The sequence below is a fragment of the Pecten maximus genome, chromosome 1, assembly GCF_902652985.1.
Source record: "Pecten maximus chromosome 1, xPecMax1.1, whole genome shotgun sequence".
Lineage (NCBI taxonomy): Eukaryota > Metazoa > Mollusca > Bivalvia > Pectinida > Pectinidae > Pecten > Pecten maximus.
In genome coordinates, this window is record NC_047015.1 from 23,752,474 (window position 1) to 23,776,198 (window position 23,725).

The 23,725-nt window shown below is 34.0% G+C and overlaps 1 protein-coding gene across 1 annotated transcript in view; it reads left to right on the plus strand.

Annotated features, from left to right (window-relative positions):
* The window catches only part of LOC117328349 (high-affinity choline transporter 1-like), a 53,383-nt gene extending 29,924 nt beyond the window's left edge, over positions 1–23,459 (plus strand). Inside the window, exons 3-10 of the mRNA XM_033885878.1 lie at positions 3,277–3,485; positions 9,579–9,686; positions 10,281–10,436; positions 10,963–11,111; positions 20,208–20,360; positions 20,497–20,626; positions 21,207–21,436; positions 22,318–23,459. Coding sequence (XP_033741769.1) covers positions 3,311–3,485; positions 9,579–9,686; positions 10,281–10,436; positions 10,963–11,111; positions 20,208–20,360; positions 20,497–20,626; positions 21,207–21,436; positions 22,318–22,962 — 1,746 coding nt within the window. The 5' untranslated portion in view covers positions 3,277–3,310 and the 3' untranslated portion in view covers positions 22,963–23,459. The remainder of the gene's footprint in view (positions 1–3,276; positions 3,486–9,578; positions 9,687–10,280; positions 10,437–10,962; positions 11,112–20,207; positions 20,361–20,496; positions 20,627–21,206; positions 21,437–22,317) is intronic.
* The last annotated feature ends 266 nt before the right edge of the window (positions 23,460–23,725 follow it).

A 23,725-nucleotide genomic window follows, 5' to 3' on the forward strand; every position in this document is an offset into this window, starting at 1 on the left:
ATTGTGAAGGGGTTTAGTAAGCCTGTACAGTTTCCTTATTCTTCTTTAAGCCAACAACAAAATTGTAATATAGACATGGAATTCAACAATAACAATATAATGAAAAATAAGATACTGAAATAATACATTAATTTAAGGTCAACAATTCATGGTAGTATATTAAACATTGTCGTATATATTACAATATAATGTGATGATATTTGTAATATTTGTAATGGCCATTACAAGAAAAAAAACGTTACTTATGAGGAATTGCACATCGGAATAACAAATGTAATGGCATTACATAAAGGTACCATTAAGTAATGGCTATTGCATTATGACCATAATTTGTTATGGTCATTAAATGGAAAATGTAATGGGCATTACATGAAGGTACCAATAAGTAATGGCCATTGCATTGTGATCATAATTTGTTATGGCCATTAAATGGAAAATGTAATGGGCATTACATGAAGTTACCAATAAATAATGGCCATTACATTGTAATCATAATTTGTTGTGGCCATTAAATGGAAAATGTTATGGGAGTACATAAAATCCACAGTTAGTAATGGCCATAACATTATGATGACTCCACTCTAATGGCCATTACAAACAGAATAAAGGCCATTAAGAAAAATACAAAACATGAAATAATGGCCATTATTTTGTTAATGACCATTACAAAGAAAATATTAATAGGAAAGTAATTGAAATTTAGAAAAATAATGCCCATTACATTACTTAACTCCAGGTTTGTCCCAAAAATGGAAACGAGAAATAATGGCCAATTTTAATGGAATCAGTGTTTTTAATGGTTTTGTAATGGGTTTGTAATAGATTTGTAATGACTTTGCTGGGCAGTAGTGGTTGCAGTACCTAAGATGTTCAGCCATAGTGCATAGTATCTGAAACCATGGACAGTAAATGGAATGTATCCTAGATTTACATTGTTGTGACCTTTTTTATGTCCCCACCATAAAATGGGGGAGGGGGGGGGGGGGGGGGGGGTGTAACATATAATGTTACCATGTACATTGCGTCGCATTGCATCCCCGCTCCCAGTCCCGTTCCTTCCCAGTCCCCATCCCGTCCCAGTCCCCATCCCGTCCCAGTGCACTGTAACTAACTAATCTCAGGAACTAAGGTTTTGGGACAGCGTGGGCATTTATGTCTTAATTACAGACATTTTCTAGTTAAATTTTTTATATCAATTTTATCTTTGAAGCATTTTGTTATGAAACAAATACAAAATGAATCGTCAAATTTGAAAAAAAAATGTTTCTTGTCCCTTTTTGGAAACAGCAATGTTATGAAACTGTCAACACTAAGAAATATTTCATTTTATTACAAGGACAAGGTCAAGGTTACTGTTTCTATCAATTGGTCCAGGAATATACTGTCAAAAATATTTCACTTTCTTGAATTTCCCATTATGGCACACTGTGATAAGCAGATGTGGTGTTTATAAAAGTTTGGGTAGTCATTTTTCAAGATTAAATGGTCTAAGGTCACACATTTGACTTATTTTGATGTAAAAGGCATATTTATTATTTTTTTTGTCGGTAAAATATAGAAATTTATCAAGCTAATAAAACTTGTATTTTCACTGCAGCAATGAGCAGTGAAAATATAAGATTTTGCTGTGAAAATATAAGTTTTGAAGTGAAAATATAAGTTTTTCGTTTTTGGCTAATCAGAGCAAACCGTTGTATTCACCTCATTGAAGCTTGCCGATTTTTCCAATTGAAGCAAAGATTGGATAAATTGGTTATTTTTCTGTATTTCTGAAATATTCAGACTAGTTTTTGACAAAATACTCACTCGACATTAGCTTTCCATGCAAAGGTTCTCTGATAACAGCAGAAAAAGCTTCATTTGGGCTGATCAGTCCTTTGAAAATGGTGATGTCAAGTTCATGTGGAGTAACAACACAAAGAGATGCATCATGAATTATGTTACTGATTCCCACACTTTTTGACACTATTAATTTTTCGCTGTTTTTAATTTTGTTTTTAAGTATATAAAATGCAATAAAAAGAAAATTGAATGGTTTCCTGTTTAATATAACATATATTTCACTCGTATGACAGAATTATTTTGATATTTTTCACGTGTGCTTGGCACTTGTCAAAATATCAATATTCTGTCATACTCATGAAAATGGAAATTTGTTTCCGATAACTCAAGTTCCCTTGGTCCGATCAAAATCAAACTTTATTCAGATCCTCCTTACCACAAGCCCTTTAGAATTGCTTTTCAGGTCCAAAGGTCAAATGTCAAGGTCACTGTTACTAAGAATGGGAAATTTGTTTACATGCAAAAACTAAAATTTCCTTTGGCCAATCAAACTATAACTTCATGCAGTCTTAATTTCCTTGCCATAAGTGTTTGCATAGAATTTTTTTTTAACTGGTCCAAAGGTCAAAGGTCAAGGGTACTTTTACTTTAAATATAAAATCTGTTTCCATGCAATAACTCTTGTAATCATCCAATTTTCTGCACACGTGACACAAGCACTTCTGGGGAATTCTTGTTCTTGAATTACTATATACATTTGTATTTTGATTACTTTCTTTTTGCTTATCTTGAGATTAAGTGACATTGATATACCTGCTAGGTAACCTGTTGAATTTAATAAAGATACTGGGTATGTCATGGGCTTTAGGCAGAATAGCAATTTCTACTAGAAATATACTGATGTTTCAGACATGTTATATAATTATCTTAGTGGCTGTAGCCATAATTAGTGTAAATATAGAATGGGAAAAAACATTTTGTGTGTGAATTTGTATGGACTACAAGTGAATGAAAGACTTTCAACATCATGTAGGTATTTTAATTACATATGAAACATTCCTTTTTCAGGTAACACATCAGAATTTACATCCACTAATTAATTACAACTTTGGGAATTAATTGCAACAAGTTCAAGTGTCCACAACTATGTTTGTAACTAAACTTGTTTATTTGTTGACTAGTTTCGCCTCTAGATGAAGCCTCAACCTTAGAGGAGAAACTAGTAGACGGTTAAAAAAGTTTAGTTACAAACATAGATGTGTACACTTGACCTTGTTACGATTAATTCCCATTGTTATAATTATATACTCCTGTTAATCACCCTGCATACTTTAAGTATCCAAGCTGAAGATCCCATTTACCTTGAAGTCGGTGTTGGCTCTATTTTTTTTAATCATATTTGTAGTTCTAGGTAATTTAGCAATATGTGTGTCTTATTGAATTTTAAACAGTACAGTGGTATAGCTGTACACAAATGATATTATTATGTTGTAGGATTTTGAGATAAGAGAGCAGGACTCCTAACAAAATGGCTGTACATGTGGCTGGTCTGGTTTCTGTAATAGTGTTTTACCTTCTCATCCTGCTGGTGGGTCTATGGGCAGCGAGAAAGTCGAAGCGTTCTGGACAGGAAGAGGACAGCGAGAATGTGATGCTAGCGGGAAGGAACATTGGCGTGGTGGTCGGAGTGTTTACTATGACAGGTAACTGTCCAATAGCAATTAATACAAAAAACATTTACATGTACAATTTTACATTATATATCAAAATACAAAATAAATGAATAAGCTGATTCCAGTCGATTTTTACTTTATAATACTTTTGAGTTCATCTTACCTGTAATTATATACATTTTGTATATAAGTCCAAAATGTATGAGACAACCTAAAAATTTCATATCTAAAATATACATTTTATGGAAGGCCATCTTAAGTTAATACATTTATATAAAACACTCTTCGGGATCCCAAAGTCTGTTGATAACATTCTGAAAACAACTGATTGTACATGTTAATATTAGATATGTTTTAAGGCATATAGCCTTCAGATCATTGAATATGACTCTCAAAGTCAGACAACCTTGAGACTGAACTTGAGTTGGCTAGTCCAGAAGAATTCAGCAATTGTCCATACAACATTTCAATGAATGTCATAATTTGAGAATTTTAAAATTTAAACCACATGGAATTGGAAACAAGCTGTAAAATTGAAAAAAATGGAACAAAAATTGACTATCATTATACACGTATACAGAGGAATGTGGAATACAACAGTCTAGAGATAATTTGATCATGTTCATTTTCCTCTCTTGTTAGAACATGGTTATGAATTCACTAGGGAGTAATACAGTTTAACAGGCTGTTCTACAGTTGATGGGCGTGTGGGTCTAGCTGTTCGAAGAAATATTGTGGTGTGATATGGCACGTACTGTCAGGTTACATGTATCTCATATTAATAGGTGGTAATACCTAAATCCAGGGATCTTCATGCAGGCTCGAACCCTCATCTGGGAGAACAACACATTGTCAAGATTCAGTCATTAGCTCCAAATTTAATTATGGAAATTTTCACTTGAACTGAGGTATCAATCAATATAGCATTGGAGCCTTGCTTTGATAGGATGATGAGTGTAATGGGATTGTAAGTGTCCCCCAGGGCCCGTCATAGATCTGTTACAGACAGTCTGGGGCTCTGATTACCATCCATACCATTTAATGCAGAGATTGATGCCCTTCTAAACAGTTTAACTGTGAAATATGTGCTATTTTGACTTTAAAAAAAGCTGGCAAAAACATCTTCATTTGTCTTTCAAATATAATTTAATTTCTGAAGACATTCTGAGAATAATGATTACCCTGGTAAGTATTTTCTTGGAAGCAACCAGATTTTCAGTGGTGTAAGTTTGTAGATCATATTCATCCTCAAATAAGCCCCTGTATTGCGGGCAGGAGCTTAGGACAGGGACTTAAACTGGGACTTATTTGTGGGTTAAAGGGACTAAGCAAATAGTTGTGGACAGGGATTTATTTGTGGACAAGAACTTATTTGTGGGTTGGATCTTATTTATGGGCATGAGCTTATTTATGGGCAGGGACTTATTTATGGGCAGGGACTTATTTATGGGCAGGGACTTATTTGTGGGTTGGAGCTTATTTATAGGCAGGGACTTATTTATGGGTAGGAGCTTATTTGTGGGTTGGAGCTTATTTATGGACAAGAACTTATTTTGGGGTTAGAGCCTATTCATGGGCAGGGACTTATTTGCAAATAAATAATAGTACCAAATAAATGTTATCATGAAATATGGTTTGTATGGAAAGAAAAAATAAAAATGTTTTTTATCTTTATTTTGATCAGAACTGAGGTTTTCATAAGTAAATTGTTATTGCTTTTTATCCATTTATCTCCTGAACAGTATAATGCTAACAAATGGTAGCTATTTCTTTGTCCTGCAATATTCTCACCTCTACCTTTGAGAAAAAGTTAATGTGTTGGCCATACAGGATAAACATGGTAATAAATTCCTAAAATCATAAGTGCTTAGATAATTAGTTTTATAGATAATTTTTATGGCTGCCATACAACCACATCGATGACTCGTGTCTCATCTGAAACTGATGTCATGCGATAATACATATAGCCATTTCATGCATTTCTTTTGATCAAAGTCATACAAAGATCAAGTTTGAAAATACCTCAGATGAGTACCTGTTTCAGGATACCAAGCATTATTAGGTCCTCTTTAACAATTAAAAAATTTCATCACTTTATGTAAATAGTGACTTCATTCTGTAGATTTTAGCTCATCAGCCCAAAGGGCAAGCTGATGTGGTGGCAAACATCAAATGTGGTTTAAACAACTTCTTATTAACAAAACGGCCATTGGGTTTAAGATTGAGCTTGTAGCGGCCTGGATGAATGGCCTAAGCTAACGTGTTCACGCAGGGCACTGATATTACACCAGAGGCTGGATGAGATAAAAAGCTATGAAGTTTAATTGTTAAAATGAATTCCAATGACCTGTCCTTGATGATAATAATTGTTTTTAAATTACAAAATTTCTTGGGTAACAACATCAGACTTGTAATAAATTAGTAAAAGTTCCTAAAATAAGTGTATGATTTAGACTTCCACATTCATGACCTAATCAACTCAAACATGTATTATATTCAAATCTTTCATTAATTAAAGTCTTCACCTCATCAGCCTCAGAACAGATGCATGATTCAGGTCTATTGGACCTCTTTTGTTTACAAACTTGTTACAAATGCCATATACTGTATATGAGGATACCCTTGACGGTCAGCTTGGGTTTTAAGTTAGCCATTAGACCAAGGACACCTTCAGTATTTCTGTATGTACAATTTGAAACAATAATACTAATTTCCTAGTTCTGGATTTTCTCTAGAGTTTTCATTTCATGTTATGGTACTTATAGTCCTGCATGAGGGATCTGTCCCAAGTAAAATATAAATAGGGCTGTGGTACATGTGTACAGAGGTCGACTGAGTCAAATAAACTTTTTTCAAGAACATTAAAAATGAAGTAATCAAACTTCCAAAATTTTTAATTGCTGTAATGAACATTCTAGTTGACGAAGCAATTCCTATTGTATGTGGGAGCTACATGTTTTAAAAGTATTGTGAAATACTGTCTAAATACAAGTATGGGGCAATTTTTCATTTAGAACCGTGGGTATTGATTTTACAGTGGTAGTTTGTGCGCAGGATGTTGGGACAGCACGAGCCCACACAGAGCTGTATCACATCACATCAGGATTTAGATGTAACCAATACCATCATTGGATTTCCAAAACCCCCTCACCCACTCATTAACTGCATTTGTAGGCTGTAGCAGGAGATAAATTATTGAGTTTTCCTGGTAAAGACTCTAGTTTGTGGAATCTTTCCTAATGGACAATGGCATAATCCAATTATTGAGTGTAATAAGCTGTCGGGGCTGTTTGGATATTCTTGTTTATCTGTGCAATAACCAGGAGGCTAGAGTAAAGAACAAAGCTCCCAGACTTGATCAATAGAGAATAAAAAGATGGAGTTGGGGTTCGGGGCACTTGGGAGGAGACAAGGCTAATAGCAATGCTGATATGACAGTTCTTAGCCACGACCCTGTGACCAGCTATTTACATACCATTGGCTATGCTACTGATATAATAATTAAGAGAATAAAGTATATACAAGATAGTCCTCATGTTGATCAACCTATGACATACATAAGAGGATAGTGTATGTGTGATACTTACTGTTTTTGTCATGAACTTATTTGAAATATTTAAAATATGTTTAGACCTAGAAGACAAACTCTTTCCTAAAATACATTGAATGGACGTTGGTTTTTTTGGGGATTTCCCCACTTTTATCTTTTATTTATTTGAAATATTTTATATAGGGATTGTATGACAGGTTTATATATAAATATACAAAATGTATATCACTTGCTGACCAGAATTAATTGATATCTTTACACATTTTGTTTATGGAACATTTACATAAAATACATGTTTTTAGACTAGATTGATATGCATTTGTCACTGAATTTAATAAACAAATTGTATAGTTGCAATCCTTTAGTTGTGAAATTATTTGCTAAGTTTATTCAACCTCTGCAATGCATTTTAGGATTATTTACTGTATTTAATCATTGTAACATACACCCCGTATTTTAGGATATTAAATGCATTAAACAATGTAATATATTTTAGGATGTTAAATGCATTTAACCATTGTAATATATTTTAGGATATTTACTGCATTTAACCATTATAATATATTTTAAGATATTTACTGCATTTAACCATTGTAACGTATTTTAGGATATTTACTGCATTTAACCATTGTAACGTATTTTAGGATATTTACTGCATTTAACCATTATAATATATTTTAGGATATTTACTGCATTTAACCATTATAATATATTTTAGGATATTTACTGCATTTAAACATTGTAATGTATTTTAGGATATTTACTGCATTTAACCATTATAATATATTTTAGGATATTTACTGCATTTAACCATTGTAATGTATTTTAGGATATTTACTGCATTTAACTCCTGTAATGTATTTTTGTATTTTATGATTATTTAATGCATTTAACCATTGTTGTATTTTAGGATATTTACAGTATTTAACTGCATTAATGTATATGAGGATATTTTCGGCATTTAACTGTATTTTAGCCTTATTTGCTGTTCTTAAAAAATTTTAAATTAAAAAAACCCATTATATTTAAGATTATTTCCTGTATTTAGCAACAGTATTGTATTTTAGGATTATTTACTGTACTGTGAGTATATTTTGATTAGGATTATTTACTGTACTTAGCCACTGTGAGTATATTTTGATTAGGATTATTTACTGTACTTAGCCACTGTGAGTATATTTTGATTAGGATCATTTATTGTATTTAACCACTGTAAATGTTTTAGGATGCCATTTTAGGAATTTTAGGTAACACGAAGTCTCAAGCAATCTCTTCCAATCAACCTGTTCTATGTGGTCAGATCAACCTGTTCTATGTGGTCAGATCAACCTGTTCTATGTGGTCAGATCAACCTGTTCTATGTGGTCAGATCAACCTGTTCTATGTGGTCAGACCAACCTGTTCTATGTGGTCAGATCAACCTGTTCTATGTGGCCAGACCAACCTGTTCTATGTGGTCAGATCAACCTGTTCTATGTGGTCAGATCAACCTGTTCTATGTGGTCAGACCAACCTGTTCTATGTGGTCAGACCAACCTGTTCTATGTGGTCAGATCAACCTGTTCTATGTGGTCAGATCAACCTGTTCTATGTGGTCAGATCAACCTGTTCTATGTGGTCAGACCAACCTGTTCTATGTGGTCAGACCAACCTGTTCTATGTGGTCAGATCAACCTGTTCTATGTGGTCAGATCAACCTGTTCTATGTGGTCAGATCAACCTGTTCTATGTGGTCAGATCAACCTGTTCTATGTGGTCAGATCAACCTGTTCTATGTGGTCAGATCAACCTGTTCTATGTGGTCAGATGTTTTGATATACTTCAATCACTTTGTAGTAATGACTTGTTATCAATAACCATCATAACATGATAATGGGCAAGTAGTGTGCTGAGATGGTGTACTTCAAACTTTGTTGAAACGATTGACCTTGACATTCATAAACAAAACACATGCTATCAGTACATGTATATATACTTCAAAACTCGGGTGACAGATCATAAAATGATAATGCCCATGGGCCTCTTGTTAACTGTAAGTTTTAAAGTGTTCTTCATAATGATTAGTTAACTATACTAACCTATAAAAGAAATGGAAGTTTTAGTGGGTGAAGCTTACATAATTGATGGTAGAATGATTGAAGTTACATTGATATTTTGACCCCACCCTGGTAGAGTGGACCAGCGACATGTATAACAGTGTCCTGATGATGAGTTAAACCTGTAAACTGACTCCCATATAAATGTGTGATCAAAACTGTTCTAGTGGAGAACAAACTGAACAGAATAAGCCAAATGTAGTCAGAAGTGAATGCGTTAAGGGGTTGTTGACATTGAACCCAATACCTCAGTGTGTTCCTGACGGTCCCCATCTGACAAAACTACAGTATATAAGTGCTTTTCTATCCTCATAAGTTTAGAGTAAAATGATATGGGGAATTGTTATTATAGTCAGATGGATATTCTTGATTTTTAGATTGTAACAAATTATAAAATCTTTTCCTTTTTTGATCTGTGGAGAATGTTATGAAGTAAGTCATAATATTACATATTTACTGTGTTTTGCATATGAACAGCAACATGGGTAGGAGGTGGTTTTATAAATGGGACAGCAGAGGTCATCTACACTGATGGATTTGTCTGGTGCCAAGCTCCCTTCGGCTATGCTTTAAGTCTCGTATTTGGTAAGTTATGTCTGAAATCAGCTACATACTAACGTTGTAGATATTCCTGTAAGTACATGTAAGGAAGTATTGGTGTTGTTATCTTCACATTCTACCTTATGTTACTGAAAAAGTCACCGTCAGTCTTGGTGAGACCTAGCTCCTATAGCTTTATTGTAGAAAAACCATACTAATACATACGTATAAATACAAAGTTACAGGAATAGAAAAACCATACAAATACATACATATAAATACAAAGTTACAAGAATAGAAAAACCATACAAATATATATATATACATACATATAAATACAAAGTTACAGGAATAAAAGATATTGTAAAAGATTTACTTGTTTTATAAGATATACGAATACGGAAATGCGTAGGTCCAACGTCATGTAAAAAGTTCTGTGTGGTTCTGTGTTACAAATACTTTGTTGGAAACTTGAAATTTGTTTGTGTTGAACTGAAGAACAACTTTTACTAGAAAATTATCAAATTTACTTATTTGTTTAATTTTACAATTTGAAATCAGCTAGTTTTGATCTTTGATTGACAACACTTTCAAGTGAAAAAGAGAAATATACATATACATGCATGTTTCCTTTTACAGGAGGGTATTTTTTTGCCGAGAGAATGCGATCTCAAGGTTATGTCACCATGTTGGACCCATTCCAACAAAAGTATGGCGAGAGAATGGGAGGATTGCTGTATATACCCGCACTCCTTGGGGAGGTGTTTTGGTCGGCAGCAATCTTAGGTGCTCTAGGTAGGCCACCCTCTTTCATTTACCAACAATAAGATATCTCCAGATCCTATATTGTACAGCTGATGGCAGTTTTTACATGATTACATTTATGTAATTTCAGTAAGATAGAAATAGGTTTGATGATGTGCGATTCTGGTAACTACTTACTCATAGTAGTCACACAGCACGATACATAGGATAAAAATGACAACCAGTATACCCAGTGTGATGTGAAATAGGCCGTTTATTACCATAAGATGACGTAAAATAAAACATGTATACAGTATGTCACAATACACTGACCTCAAATACATGTATGGTAGTCATTTTGTTTAATAATTAGTATTTATGACTGTTGTAGGAAGAGGTAACTACAAATCAACTTGACATTTTTTACATTATTATCCTGTAAATCTCTGGGATATTGTCATACTTATGACAGGGATTAAATGGGTATGGTGCCAAAAAATCTACCTTAAATCATGAAAAAAGAATCCAGCATGATGGTTTGGGTTACAGGTATATCAGGTACTTTCCTCTATTCCAGGTGCTACTCTGTCAGTGATTATAGACCTTGACATCAAGACGTCCATCATAGTGTCTGCTTGTGTAGCCACTTTCTACACCTTATTTGGGGGCCTGTACTCAGTAGCCTACACTGATGTTGTACAGCTCTTTTGTATCTTTATTGGTCTGGTGAGTTTAAACAACAGGAGCATTCAAACTTCACAGTTCACAGGTCATAACACACCATTCCAAGATCATAAAACACCATTCAAAGATCACACAACACCATTTCAAGGACACAAAACATCATTCCAAGGTCATCCAATGCCAATTTGGAGTCACAACACACCATTCTAAGGTCAAACAACACTATTTTATAGTTAAATAACACCATTTAAAGGTCTTACATCATTCAAAGATCACACAATGTGATTTACACATCACAAACAAGCCATTTTCATGTCACAACACCATACATCTACATATCACAACATTATCTGCATATCAAAACACTATCTACATAGTACAACACCATCTACATAGTACAACACAATCTACATGTCACAACACCATATATACATGTCACAACACCATATATACATGTCACACCACCATATATACATGTCACAACACCATATATACATGTCACAACACCATATATACATGTCACAACACCATCTATACATGTCACAACACCATCTATACATGTCACAACACCATATATATATGTCACAACACCATCTATACATGTCACAACACCATATATACATGTCACAACACCATATATACATGTCACAACACCATCTATACATGTCACAACACCATATATATATGTCACAACACCATCTATACATATCACAACACCATCTATACATGTCACAACACCATCTATACATGTCACAACACCATCTATACATGTCACAACACCATATATATATGTCACAACACCATCTATACATATCACAACACCATCTATACATGTCACAACACCATATATACATGTCACAACACCATATATACATGTCACAACACCATATATACATGTCACAACACCATCTATACATGTCACAACACTATATACATGTCACAACCCCATATATACATGTCACAACACCATATATACATGTCACAACCCCATATATACATGTCACAACACCATATATACATGTCACAACACCATATATACATATCACAACACCATATATACATGTCACAACACCATCTATACATGTCACAACACCATCTACATGTCACAACACCATATATACATGTCACAACACCATATATACATGTCACAACACCATCTATACATGTCACAACACCATATATATATGTCACAACACCATATATACATGTCACAACACCATATATACATGTCACAACACCATATATACATGTCACAACACCATCTACATGTCACAACACCATCTATACATGTCACAACACCATATATACATGTCACAACACCATATATACATGTCACAACCCCATATATATATGTCACAACACCATCTATACATGTCACAACACCATCTACATGTCACAACACCATCTACATGTCACAACACCATCTATACATATCACACCACCATATATACATGTCACAACACCTATATACATGTCACAACACCATCTACATGTCACAACACCATCTATACATGTCACAACACCATATATACATGTCACAACACCATATATACATGTCACAACCCCATATATATATGTCACAACACCATCTATACATGTCACAACACCATCTACATGTCACAACACCATCTACATGTCACAACACCATATATACATGTCACAACACCATATATACATATCACACCACCATATATACATGTCACAACACCATATATACATGTCACAACACCATATATACATGTCACAACACCATATATACATGTCACAACACCATATATACATATCACACCACCATATATACATGTCACAACACCATATATACATATCACACCACCATATATACATGTCACAACACCATCTATACATGTCACAACACCATATATACATATCACAACACCATCTATACAAGTCACAACACCATCTATACATGTCACAACACCATATATACATGTCACAACACCATCTATACATGTCACAACACCATATATACAAGTCACAACACCATATATACATGTCACAACACCATATATACATGTCACAACACCATATATACATGTCACACCACCATCTATACATGTCACAACACCATATATACATGTCACAACACCATATATACATGTCACAACCCCATATATACATGTCACAACACCATATATACATATCACACCACCATATATACATGTCACAACACCATATATACATGTCACAACACCATATATATATGTCACAACACCATATATATATGTCACAACACCATATATACATGTCACAACACCATATGTACATGTCACAACACCATATATACATGTCACAACACCATATATACAAGTCACAACACCATATATACATGTCACAACACCATCTACATGTCACAACACCATCTACATGTCACAACACCATCTATACATGTCACAACACCATATATACATGTCACAACACCATCTATACATGTCACAACACCATATATACATATCACAACACCATATATACATGTCACAACACCATATATACATGTCACATCACCATCTACATGTCACAACACCATATATACATGTCACAACACCATATATACATGTCACAACCCCATATATACATGTCACAACACCATATATACATGTCACAACCCCATATATATATGTCACAACACCATATATACATGTCACAACACCATATATACATGTCACAACCCCATATATATATGTCACAACACCATATGCACATATCACAACACCATCTATACATGTTACAACACCATTTACACATCACAACACCACCAAGTAAAATGTCTGGTATAAACATGCAGGATTTGCTATGAAAATATTATCTTTGTTGGTTTATAAACATCTTACTGCATAAATGTTTATAATGCACATTAACATAAGACATTAAATGAACCCTTCTATGATAGTACATAGGAACTGGTCTCTCAGGACAAGATTGATTTTACTGTATAAACATCTGTAAAGTTGCTTGATGATGTATAAGACTTAAAAGTCGAGTGACACAGTAAGTATCTGCGTGGTATTTGTTACCAGAGAAAGAAACACAGCTGTCATTACTATTGCTGTTCTATAGATCATCTTAATTGCCTCTATATATAGCATTACTTATTGACCACTGCTGTGTAATGTTTACAGGACACATAACTGTTTCTTCTGCAATGTTTACCATGTCTTTCTGAAGGTATTGACAGGGAAAGATTTTATCAATGTTCAATATTTGTTCTGTTGATTATTGACTTTTATTAATTATTAGTCTGCATTTTGCTCACCAATAACACATTATCGAAAATAGGAAGAAAGATCATATAGCTAGTATAGAACACCAGAAGTCTCATTAGATATGGCATTATTCAGTATTATCCTGTAGAAATCCTGCCAACATCAGATTTGTAATTAAAGGGAGGCAACCTGTAAAGCTCGCTGTCCCTTTAAACAGTGTAATATTTTAAAATTCATTAATTAAAAGCATTTGACTCGTGTCCATTTTACATGAGTGAAAACAAATTTCGTAGATCATCAGACTGTTAAATTGTTTTTTATATACATATATATATATTTTATATAAAATTCTAGAAAATAATCAACAAAAACCATGTTGCAATAATTAGAAACCCAGATTGTCTGGATAAGCCACAGTGACTAATTAAAAGCCTGTTTTGTGGTGTACAATGTACTTTTTATGTCTCTCTTTTGTAATGATCCTTCTTCAATTGGGATTAAACTATATCAATAGGCTGATGTTTGAACTGAGGCATATATATACATTGATATCTATTGAGGCTATGGGAATTACATGTACAGTAAAACAATACTTATTGAGGCTATGGGAATTACATGTACAGTAAAACAATACTTATTGAGGTTATGGGGATTACATGTACAGTAAAACAATACTTATTGAGGTTATGGGGATTACATGTATAGTAAAACAATACTTATTGAGGCTATGGGGATTACATGTACAGTAAAACAATACTTATTGAGGCTATGGGGATTACATGTACAGTAAAACAATACTTACTGAGGCTATGGGGATTACATGTACAGTAAAACAATACTTACTGAGGCTATGGGGATTACATGTATAGTAAAACAATACTTATTGAGGCTATGGGGATTACATGTACAGTAAAACAATACTTACTGAGGCTATGGGGATTACATGTACAGTAAAACAATACTTATTGAGGCTATGGGGATTACATGTACAGTAAAACAATACTTATTGAGGCTATGGGGATTACATGTACAGTAAAACAATACTTACTGAGGCTATGGGGATTACATGTACAGTAAAACAATACTTATTGAGGCTATGGGGATTACATGTACAGTAAAACAATACTTATTGAGGCTATGGGGATTACATGTACAGTAAAACAATACTTATTGAGGCTATCATGGGGATTACATGTACAGTAAAACAATACTTATTGAAGCTATCATGGGGATTACATGTACAGTAAAACAATACTTACTGAGGCTATGGGGATCACATGTACAGTAAAACAATACTTATTGAGGCTATGGGGATTCCTACAGTAAAACAATACTTATTGAGGCTATGGGGATTACATGTACAGTAAAACAATACTTATTGAGGCTATGGGGATTACATGTACAGTAAAACAATACTTATTGAGGCTATCATGGGGATTACATGTACAGTAAAACAATACTTATTGAGATCTATGGGGATTACATGTATAATAAAACAATACTTATTGAGGCTATGGGGATTACATGTACAGTAAAACAATACTTATTGAGGCTATGGGGATTACATGTACAGTAAAACAATACTTATTGAGGCTATGGGGATTCCTACAGTAAAACAATACTTATTGAGGCTATGGGGATTACATGTACAGTAAAACAATACTTATTGAGGCTATGGGGATTACATGTACAGTAAAACAATACTTATTGAGGCTATGGGGATTACATGTACAGTAAAACAATACTTATTGAGGCTATGGGGATTACATGTACAGTAAAACAATACTTATTGAGGCTATGGGGATTACATGTACAGTAAAACAATACTTATTGAGGCTATCATGGGGATTACATGTACAGTAAAACAATACTTATTGAAGCTATCATGGGGATTACATGTACAGTAAAACAATACTTACTGAGGCTATGGGGATCACATGTACAGTAAAACAATACTTATTGAGGCTATGGGGATTCCTACAGTAAAACAATACTTATTGAGGCTATGGGGATTACATGTACAGTAAAACAATACTTATTGAGGCTATGGGGATTACATGTACAGTAAAACAATACTTATTGAGGCTATCATGGGGATTACATGTACAGTAAAACAATACTTATTGAGATCTATGGGGATTACATGTATAATAAAACAATACTTATTGAGGCTATGGGGATTACATGTACAGTAAAACAATACTTATTGAGGCTATGGGGATTACATGTACAGTAAAACAATACTTATTGAGGCTATGGGGATTCCTACAGTAAAACAATACTTATTGAGGCTATGGGGATTACATGTACAGTAAAACAATACTTATTGAGGCTATGGGGATTACATGTACAGTAAAACAATACTTATTGAGGCTATGGGGATTACTTATATAATAAAACAATACTTATTGAGGCTATCATGGGGATTACATGTACAGTAAAACAATACTTATTGAGGCTATCATGGGGATTACATGTACAGTAAAACAATACTTATTGAGGCTATGGGGATTACATGTATAATAAAACAATACTTATTGAAGCTATCATGGGGATTACATGTACAGTAAAACAATACTTATTGAGGCTATGGGGATTACATGTACAGTAAAACAATACTTATTGAGGCTATGGGGATTACATGTATAATAAAACAATACTTATTGAGGCTATCATGGGGATTACATGTACAGTAAAACAATACTTATTGAGGCTATCATAGGGATTACATGTACAGTAAAACAATACTTATTGAGGCTATCATGGGGATTACATGTACAGTAAAACAATACTTATTGAGGCTATCATGGGGATTACATGTACAGTAAAACAATACTTATTGAGGCTATCATGGGGATTACATGTATAATAAAACAATACTTATTGAGGCTATCATAGGGATTACATGTACAGTAAAACAATACTTATTGAGGCTATCATGGGGATTACATGTACAGTAAAACAATACTTATTGAGGCTATCATGGGGATTACATGTACAGTAAAACAATACTTATTGAGGCTATCATGGGGATTACATGTATAATAAAACAATACTTATTGAGGCTATCATGGGGATTACATGTACAGTAAAACAATACTTATTGAGGCTATCATGGGGATTACATGTACAGTAAAACAATACTTATTGAGGCTATGGGGATTACATGTACAGTAAAACAATACTTATTGAGGCTATGGGGATTACATGTACAGTAAAACAATACTTATTGAGGCTATGGGGATTACATGTACAGTAAAACAATACTTATTGAGGCTATCATGGGGATTACATGTACAGTAAAACAATACTTATTGAGGCTATCATGGGGATTACATGTACAGTAAAACAATACTTATTGAGGCTATGGGGATTACATGTACAGTAAAACAATACTTATTGAGGCTATGGGGATTACATGTATAATAAAACAATACTTATTGAGGCTATGGGGATTACATGTATAATAAAACAATACTTATTGAGGCTATCATGGGGATTACATGTACAGTAAAACAATACTTATTGAGGCTATCATGGGGATTACATGTACAGTAAAACAATACTTATTGAGGCTATCATGGGGATTACATGTACAGTAAAACAATACTTATTGAGGCTATGGGGATTACATGTATAATAAAACAATACTTATTGAAGCTATCATGGGGATTACATGTACAGTAAAACAATACTTATTGAGGCTATGGGGATTACATGTACAGTAAAACAACACTTATTGAGGCTATGGGGATTACATGTATAATAAAACAATACTTATTGAGGCTATCATGGGGATTACATGTACAGTAAAACAATACTTATTGAGGCTATCATAGGGATTACATGTACAGTAAAACAATACTTATTGAGGCTATCATGGGGATTACATGTACAGTAAAACAATACTTATTGAGGCTATCATGGGGATTACATGTACAGTAAAACAATACTTATTGAGGCTATCATGGGGATTACATGTATAATAAAACAATACTTATTGAGGCTATCATGGGGATTACATGTACAGTAAAACAATACTTATTGAGGCTATCATGGGGATTACATGTACAGTAAAACAATACTTATTGAGGCTATGGGGATTACATGTACAGTAAAACAATACTTATTGAGGCTATGGGGATTACATGTACAGTAAAACAATACTTATTGAGGCTATCATGGGGATTACATGTACAGTAAAACAATACTTATTGAGGCTATCATGGGGATTACATGTACAGTAAAACAATACTTATTGAGGCTATCATGGGGATTACATGTACAGTAAAACAATACTTATTGAGGCTATGGGGATTACATGTACAGTAAAACAATACTTATTGAGGCTATGGGGATTACATGTATAATAAAACAATACTTATTGAGGCTATCATGGGGATTACATGTACAGTAAAACAATACTTATTGAGGCTATCATGGGGATTACATGTACAGTAAAACAATACTTATTGAGGCTATCATGGGGATTACATGTACAGTAAAACAATACTTATTGAGGCTATCATGGGGATTACATGTACAGTAAAACAATACTTATTGAGGCTATCATGGGGATTACATGTACAGTAAAACAATACTTATTGAGGCTATCATGGGGATTACATGTACAGTAAAACAATACTTATTGAGGCTATGGGGATTACATGTACAGTAAAACAATACTTATTGAGGCTATGGGGATTACATGTATAATAAAACAATACTTATTGAGGCTATCATGGGGATTACATGTACAGTAAAACAATACTTATTGAAGCTATCATGGGGATTACATGTACAGTAAAACAATACTTATTGAGGCTATCATGGGGATTACATGTACAGTAAAACAATACTTATTGAGGCTATCATGGGGATTACATGTACAGTAAAACAATACTTATTGAGGCTATCATGGGGATTACATGTACAGTAAAACAATACTTATTGAGGCTATCATGGGGATTACATGTACAGTAAAACAATACTTATTGAGGCTATCATGGGGATTACATGTACAGTAAAACAATACTTATTGAGGCTATCATGGGGATTACATGTACAGTAAAACAATACTTATTGAGGCTATGGGGATTACATGTATAGTAAAACAATACTTATTGAGGCTATCATGGGGATTACATGTACAGTAAAACAATACTTATTGAGGCTATGGGGATTACATGTATAGTAAAACAATACTTATTGAGGCTATCATGGGGATTACATGTACAGTAAAACAATACTTATTGAGGCTATCATGGGGATTACATGTATAGTAAAACAATACTTATTGAGGCTATGGGGATTACATGTACAGTAAAACAATACTTATTGAGGCTATCATGGGGATTACATGTACAGTAAAACAATACTTATTGAGGCTATGGGGATTACATGTATAGTAAAACAATACTTATTGAGGCTATCATGGGGATTACATGTACAGTAAAACAATACTTATTGAGGCTATCATGGGGATTACATGTACAGTAAAACAATACGTATTGAGGCTATCATGGGGATTACATGTACAGTAAAACAATACTTATTGAGGCTATGGGGATTACATGTATAGTAAAACAATACTTATTGAGGCTATCATGGGGATTACATGTACAGTAAAACAATACTTATTGAGGCTATCATGGGGATTACATGTACAGTAAAACAATACTTATTGAGGCTATCATGGGGATTACATGTACAGCGCATCAAGTCATGTGGATTATACTTATGTCTTGTTGGGGAAAACCATTTGCCCCACAATTTCTGTAAGTGAACTTTTTTCTTTATATTGTTAATTCTTTCCTGAATTGTGTATTATTCCCCATAGCCTGAATTATTCTGTTCTGATACACAAGGCCAGTTAAGATTGGGGATATTGTTTTGTATACTATTGTTTTTGTTACAGTGGCTGAGCATACCATTTGCAATGACTCATGAAGCAGTAGGAGATATCACCTTAAATGCCACCACTAATTGGATACATGAACTCGATCCAAAGTATTCTGGATACTACATAGACAGCTTTCTCCTCCTCATCTTTGGAGGAATACCCTGGCAGGTAGGTATAAGAGAAAATCTACAACAGTCTGAGTTAACGCTGATGGTTTTTTCTTCTCCTTCAGAAAGACATATTAATCTCATGACATTTAAAGTTTATTTGAATTGTATATCAATGTTTTTTTTTTTTTTTGCAGGTTTATTTTCAGAGAGTATTGTCAGCCAAGTCTGCTTCCAATGCCCAGATGTTATCGTACGTGGCAGCTGTTGGTTGTATTGTTATGTCTATCCCGTCTGTCCTCATTGGTGCTGTAGCAACTGTCACAGGTACACACTCTACCACTAAAAAAATTGATAATGTCCCATTCCCTAAATGGCTTCCTGGACCCTGGTCTGAATCATTACATTTAAAGAATTTCTGTATCATCAATAAAGTAAGCATGTACTGCAGCATCTGTTCTCTGACCATCTGTTATCTCTCTGTCTCTCCTGCATAAACATTTTCATTTGAACAACTTCTTCTCTATAACAAAGATGCTCAGGGTCATGATATTGGGCATGTGGCATGCTGTTATAAATTACCTTGACCTACATTCAAAGTCACAAAGGTCAAATGTGCTAAACTATTTAAACATCATCTTCTCAATAACCAATAGATCCAGACACCTAATATTGGACCTACATGTATAGCTTGTTTAAGATGGGAAATATGTTAAAATCTTTTAATAACTTCTTAGTAACTAATGGGCTCAGAGAACCAGGTGAGCAATACAGGTGCATTGGGCCTCTCAATCTTTTATAACATATTTAAAGTTCTTGCAGCTTTCTCACATTACTATAGAAACAAAATCTTTTGAAGTGGAATTTAGATACTGTATGTAATTCTCTCTGTTTCTGTTTACATTAGATTGGAATGCCACCGACTATGCCATCGTAGATCATCGGCCTGTCCCAATCCCGGCAGAAGATATAAAGCTGATCCTTCCCATGGTCCTTCAGTACCTCAGTCCCACCTGGGTGTCCTTCTTTGGCCTCGGAGCAGTGTCAGCAGCAGTCATGTCCTCGGCAGACTCCTCTATCTTATCTGCAAGTGCAATGTTTGCTAGGAACATATACAAATTGATATTCAGACAACAGGTAAGATATTACGACAGCAGGTCACTTAATATAACCATGTAAGTATTAAATAAATCCTTCTTTATTTTTTCCTGGTGACTATTAAAAATTGTTTTAGATACGGTATAATGCTTTTCTAGCAAATTAAAAGGTGAAATTACTCATCAAATCCTATCTATACGTTCAAAATTAATGATAGGTAGTTTGAATTTAAACTTGTAAGAGCTGTACAAGTTTTTTAATGTCCTAACAGTTTTCATATAGAAGTCACCTGAGATGAAGTCTCGAGTGACCTTTTCTAATTACCTTTTGTCTTGCATCGTGCTTTATCCATTGTGCGACATCCGTTGTGTGTTACTCCGTAAACAATTCGACTTCTTCTCAATAACCAATAGACCTAGAGACCTGATATTGGGCCTGTAGCATGGTGAGATGAAGGGCTATCAATATTCAAATAAATGACCTCGACATTCATTCAAGGTCACAGGTGTCAGATACGTTGAAATCTTTACACAACTTCTTCATTAAGAAAGAGGCCCATGGACCTAAAATTGGGCTTAAAGCGACCACTGGCGGATTTAAGGGGGGGGGGGCGCATGCCCCCACCCCTAAAATTGTATGAATCTTTCATGAAATACACTAGAATGCAGGATTTCTTCGCATTTACCTGCTTAAATTTTTCGCAGGCGTGTACTTCAGGTCACAAGAAACCAATCTGCCAAAATATATCAAAACACGAGGGAAGGTTTAGGCCCATGGGCTTCTTATAATTTAATCTTATTTCTGATTGTCAGGTAGCTTTTACAAACATATCATTCCTTAAAATCAGCTTTCACAATATCAAGTTTTACAATGGTCATTTATATACCTCCTGTCATTGAGAAGTACTTTGAATTTTTCAGGCTTCTGAGTCGGAGATCCTCTGGGTAATGCGGATTGCCATATTTGGAGTGGGTGCCCTTGCTACGGCCATGGCTATAACTGTACAATCTATCTATGATCTATGGTACCTGTGTTCAGACTTAGTGTATGTGGTGCTCTTCCCCCAGCTTTGTTGTGTTATTTACTTGCGGGGCACAAACACCTATGGCTCTCTGGCTGGCTTCATCACTGCATTCTTCTTCAGGCTGGCCGGTGGGGAGAAGTCTATGTATATACCTACCCTGATAAAGTTTCCATTTTATGATGAGGTTGATAAGATACAGTTATTTCCCTTTAAAACTTTGTGTATGCTCCTGTCGTTTATAGTACTGGTAGTAGTGTCATACTCCCTTAAGTACCTATTTGAAGCAGGGATATTACATAGGAAGTATGATGTATTTATGTGCATCATAAACACACCAGAAGAGACGATAGCATTAAAGGACCAAGGACCATGTGAGTTGACAGCCATCACCCCTACTAAAGAACCCAATGGAAAGATCAATCCTGCACTGAAAATATCTCAAGAGGATTTGCTTGCAGCAGAAACAGCATATCTCAGGGAGAGAAAATCCCAGAATTCCCCGGAACATGCAAACAATTACCTGGCTCCTCAATGGAAATGATGCTGTTATTGTAATAAGGCCTGAAAACCTGTGGATGTCATCCGCAAAGCTGCCTAAGGATATACTGTATGTCGGTCATATGTTTTCAGATTTATTCTTTAACAAACACCAAAATCAAGTAATCCAATTTTTGTTATTTTGACTTGTGATAGTAATTATAACTAAAATAACATTACTTTTCTCATTCATGATCATTTCAATGGAACAATAACATTTTGGCTCTTTATTTTCTTTACCTTGTTTTCAATGAAATGAAAATTATTCAGAAAAAAGATAGGTTCAAAGTATTTTATAAAAGAAACTGAAAGCTGATGTTTATAGTGGTATAGAATGAAACCGTTTGGTCATTATATGTACTTGTACATTAATAACACATAATGGTACTGTCTTTCATTGTTTATTCTATTTTCATTTTAGATACATTTATTAATATAGACCAAAACAGATGTTTCACAATATAGTATTGTACACTGGTAATGTTTTAACATTTTTTTAGTGTTGGGATTATTTATATAAATTTCAATATAAGCTTGAATATAAGATATAATTTTATTATCCTCGTTATTTTTACCTTTAATATTTTAAACAATTCAGTCTTCAATGCCACTCAGATTTATATAAAACATGTATGACTATTCATTTACCATACAATTCATATATACTGTAATTTGTATGGTTTTAAATGATGTCAATATGACCAACAAAATATTTGAGATTATGTATATTGATTTGTAGTTATTAAGATATATAGATATATATATAT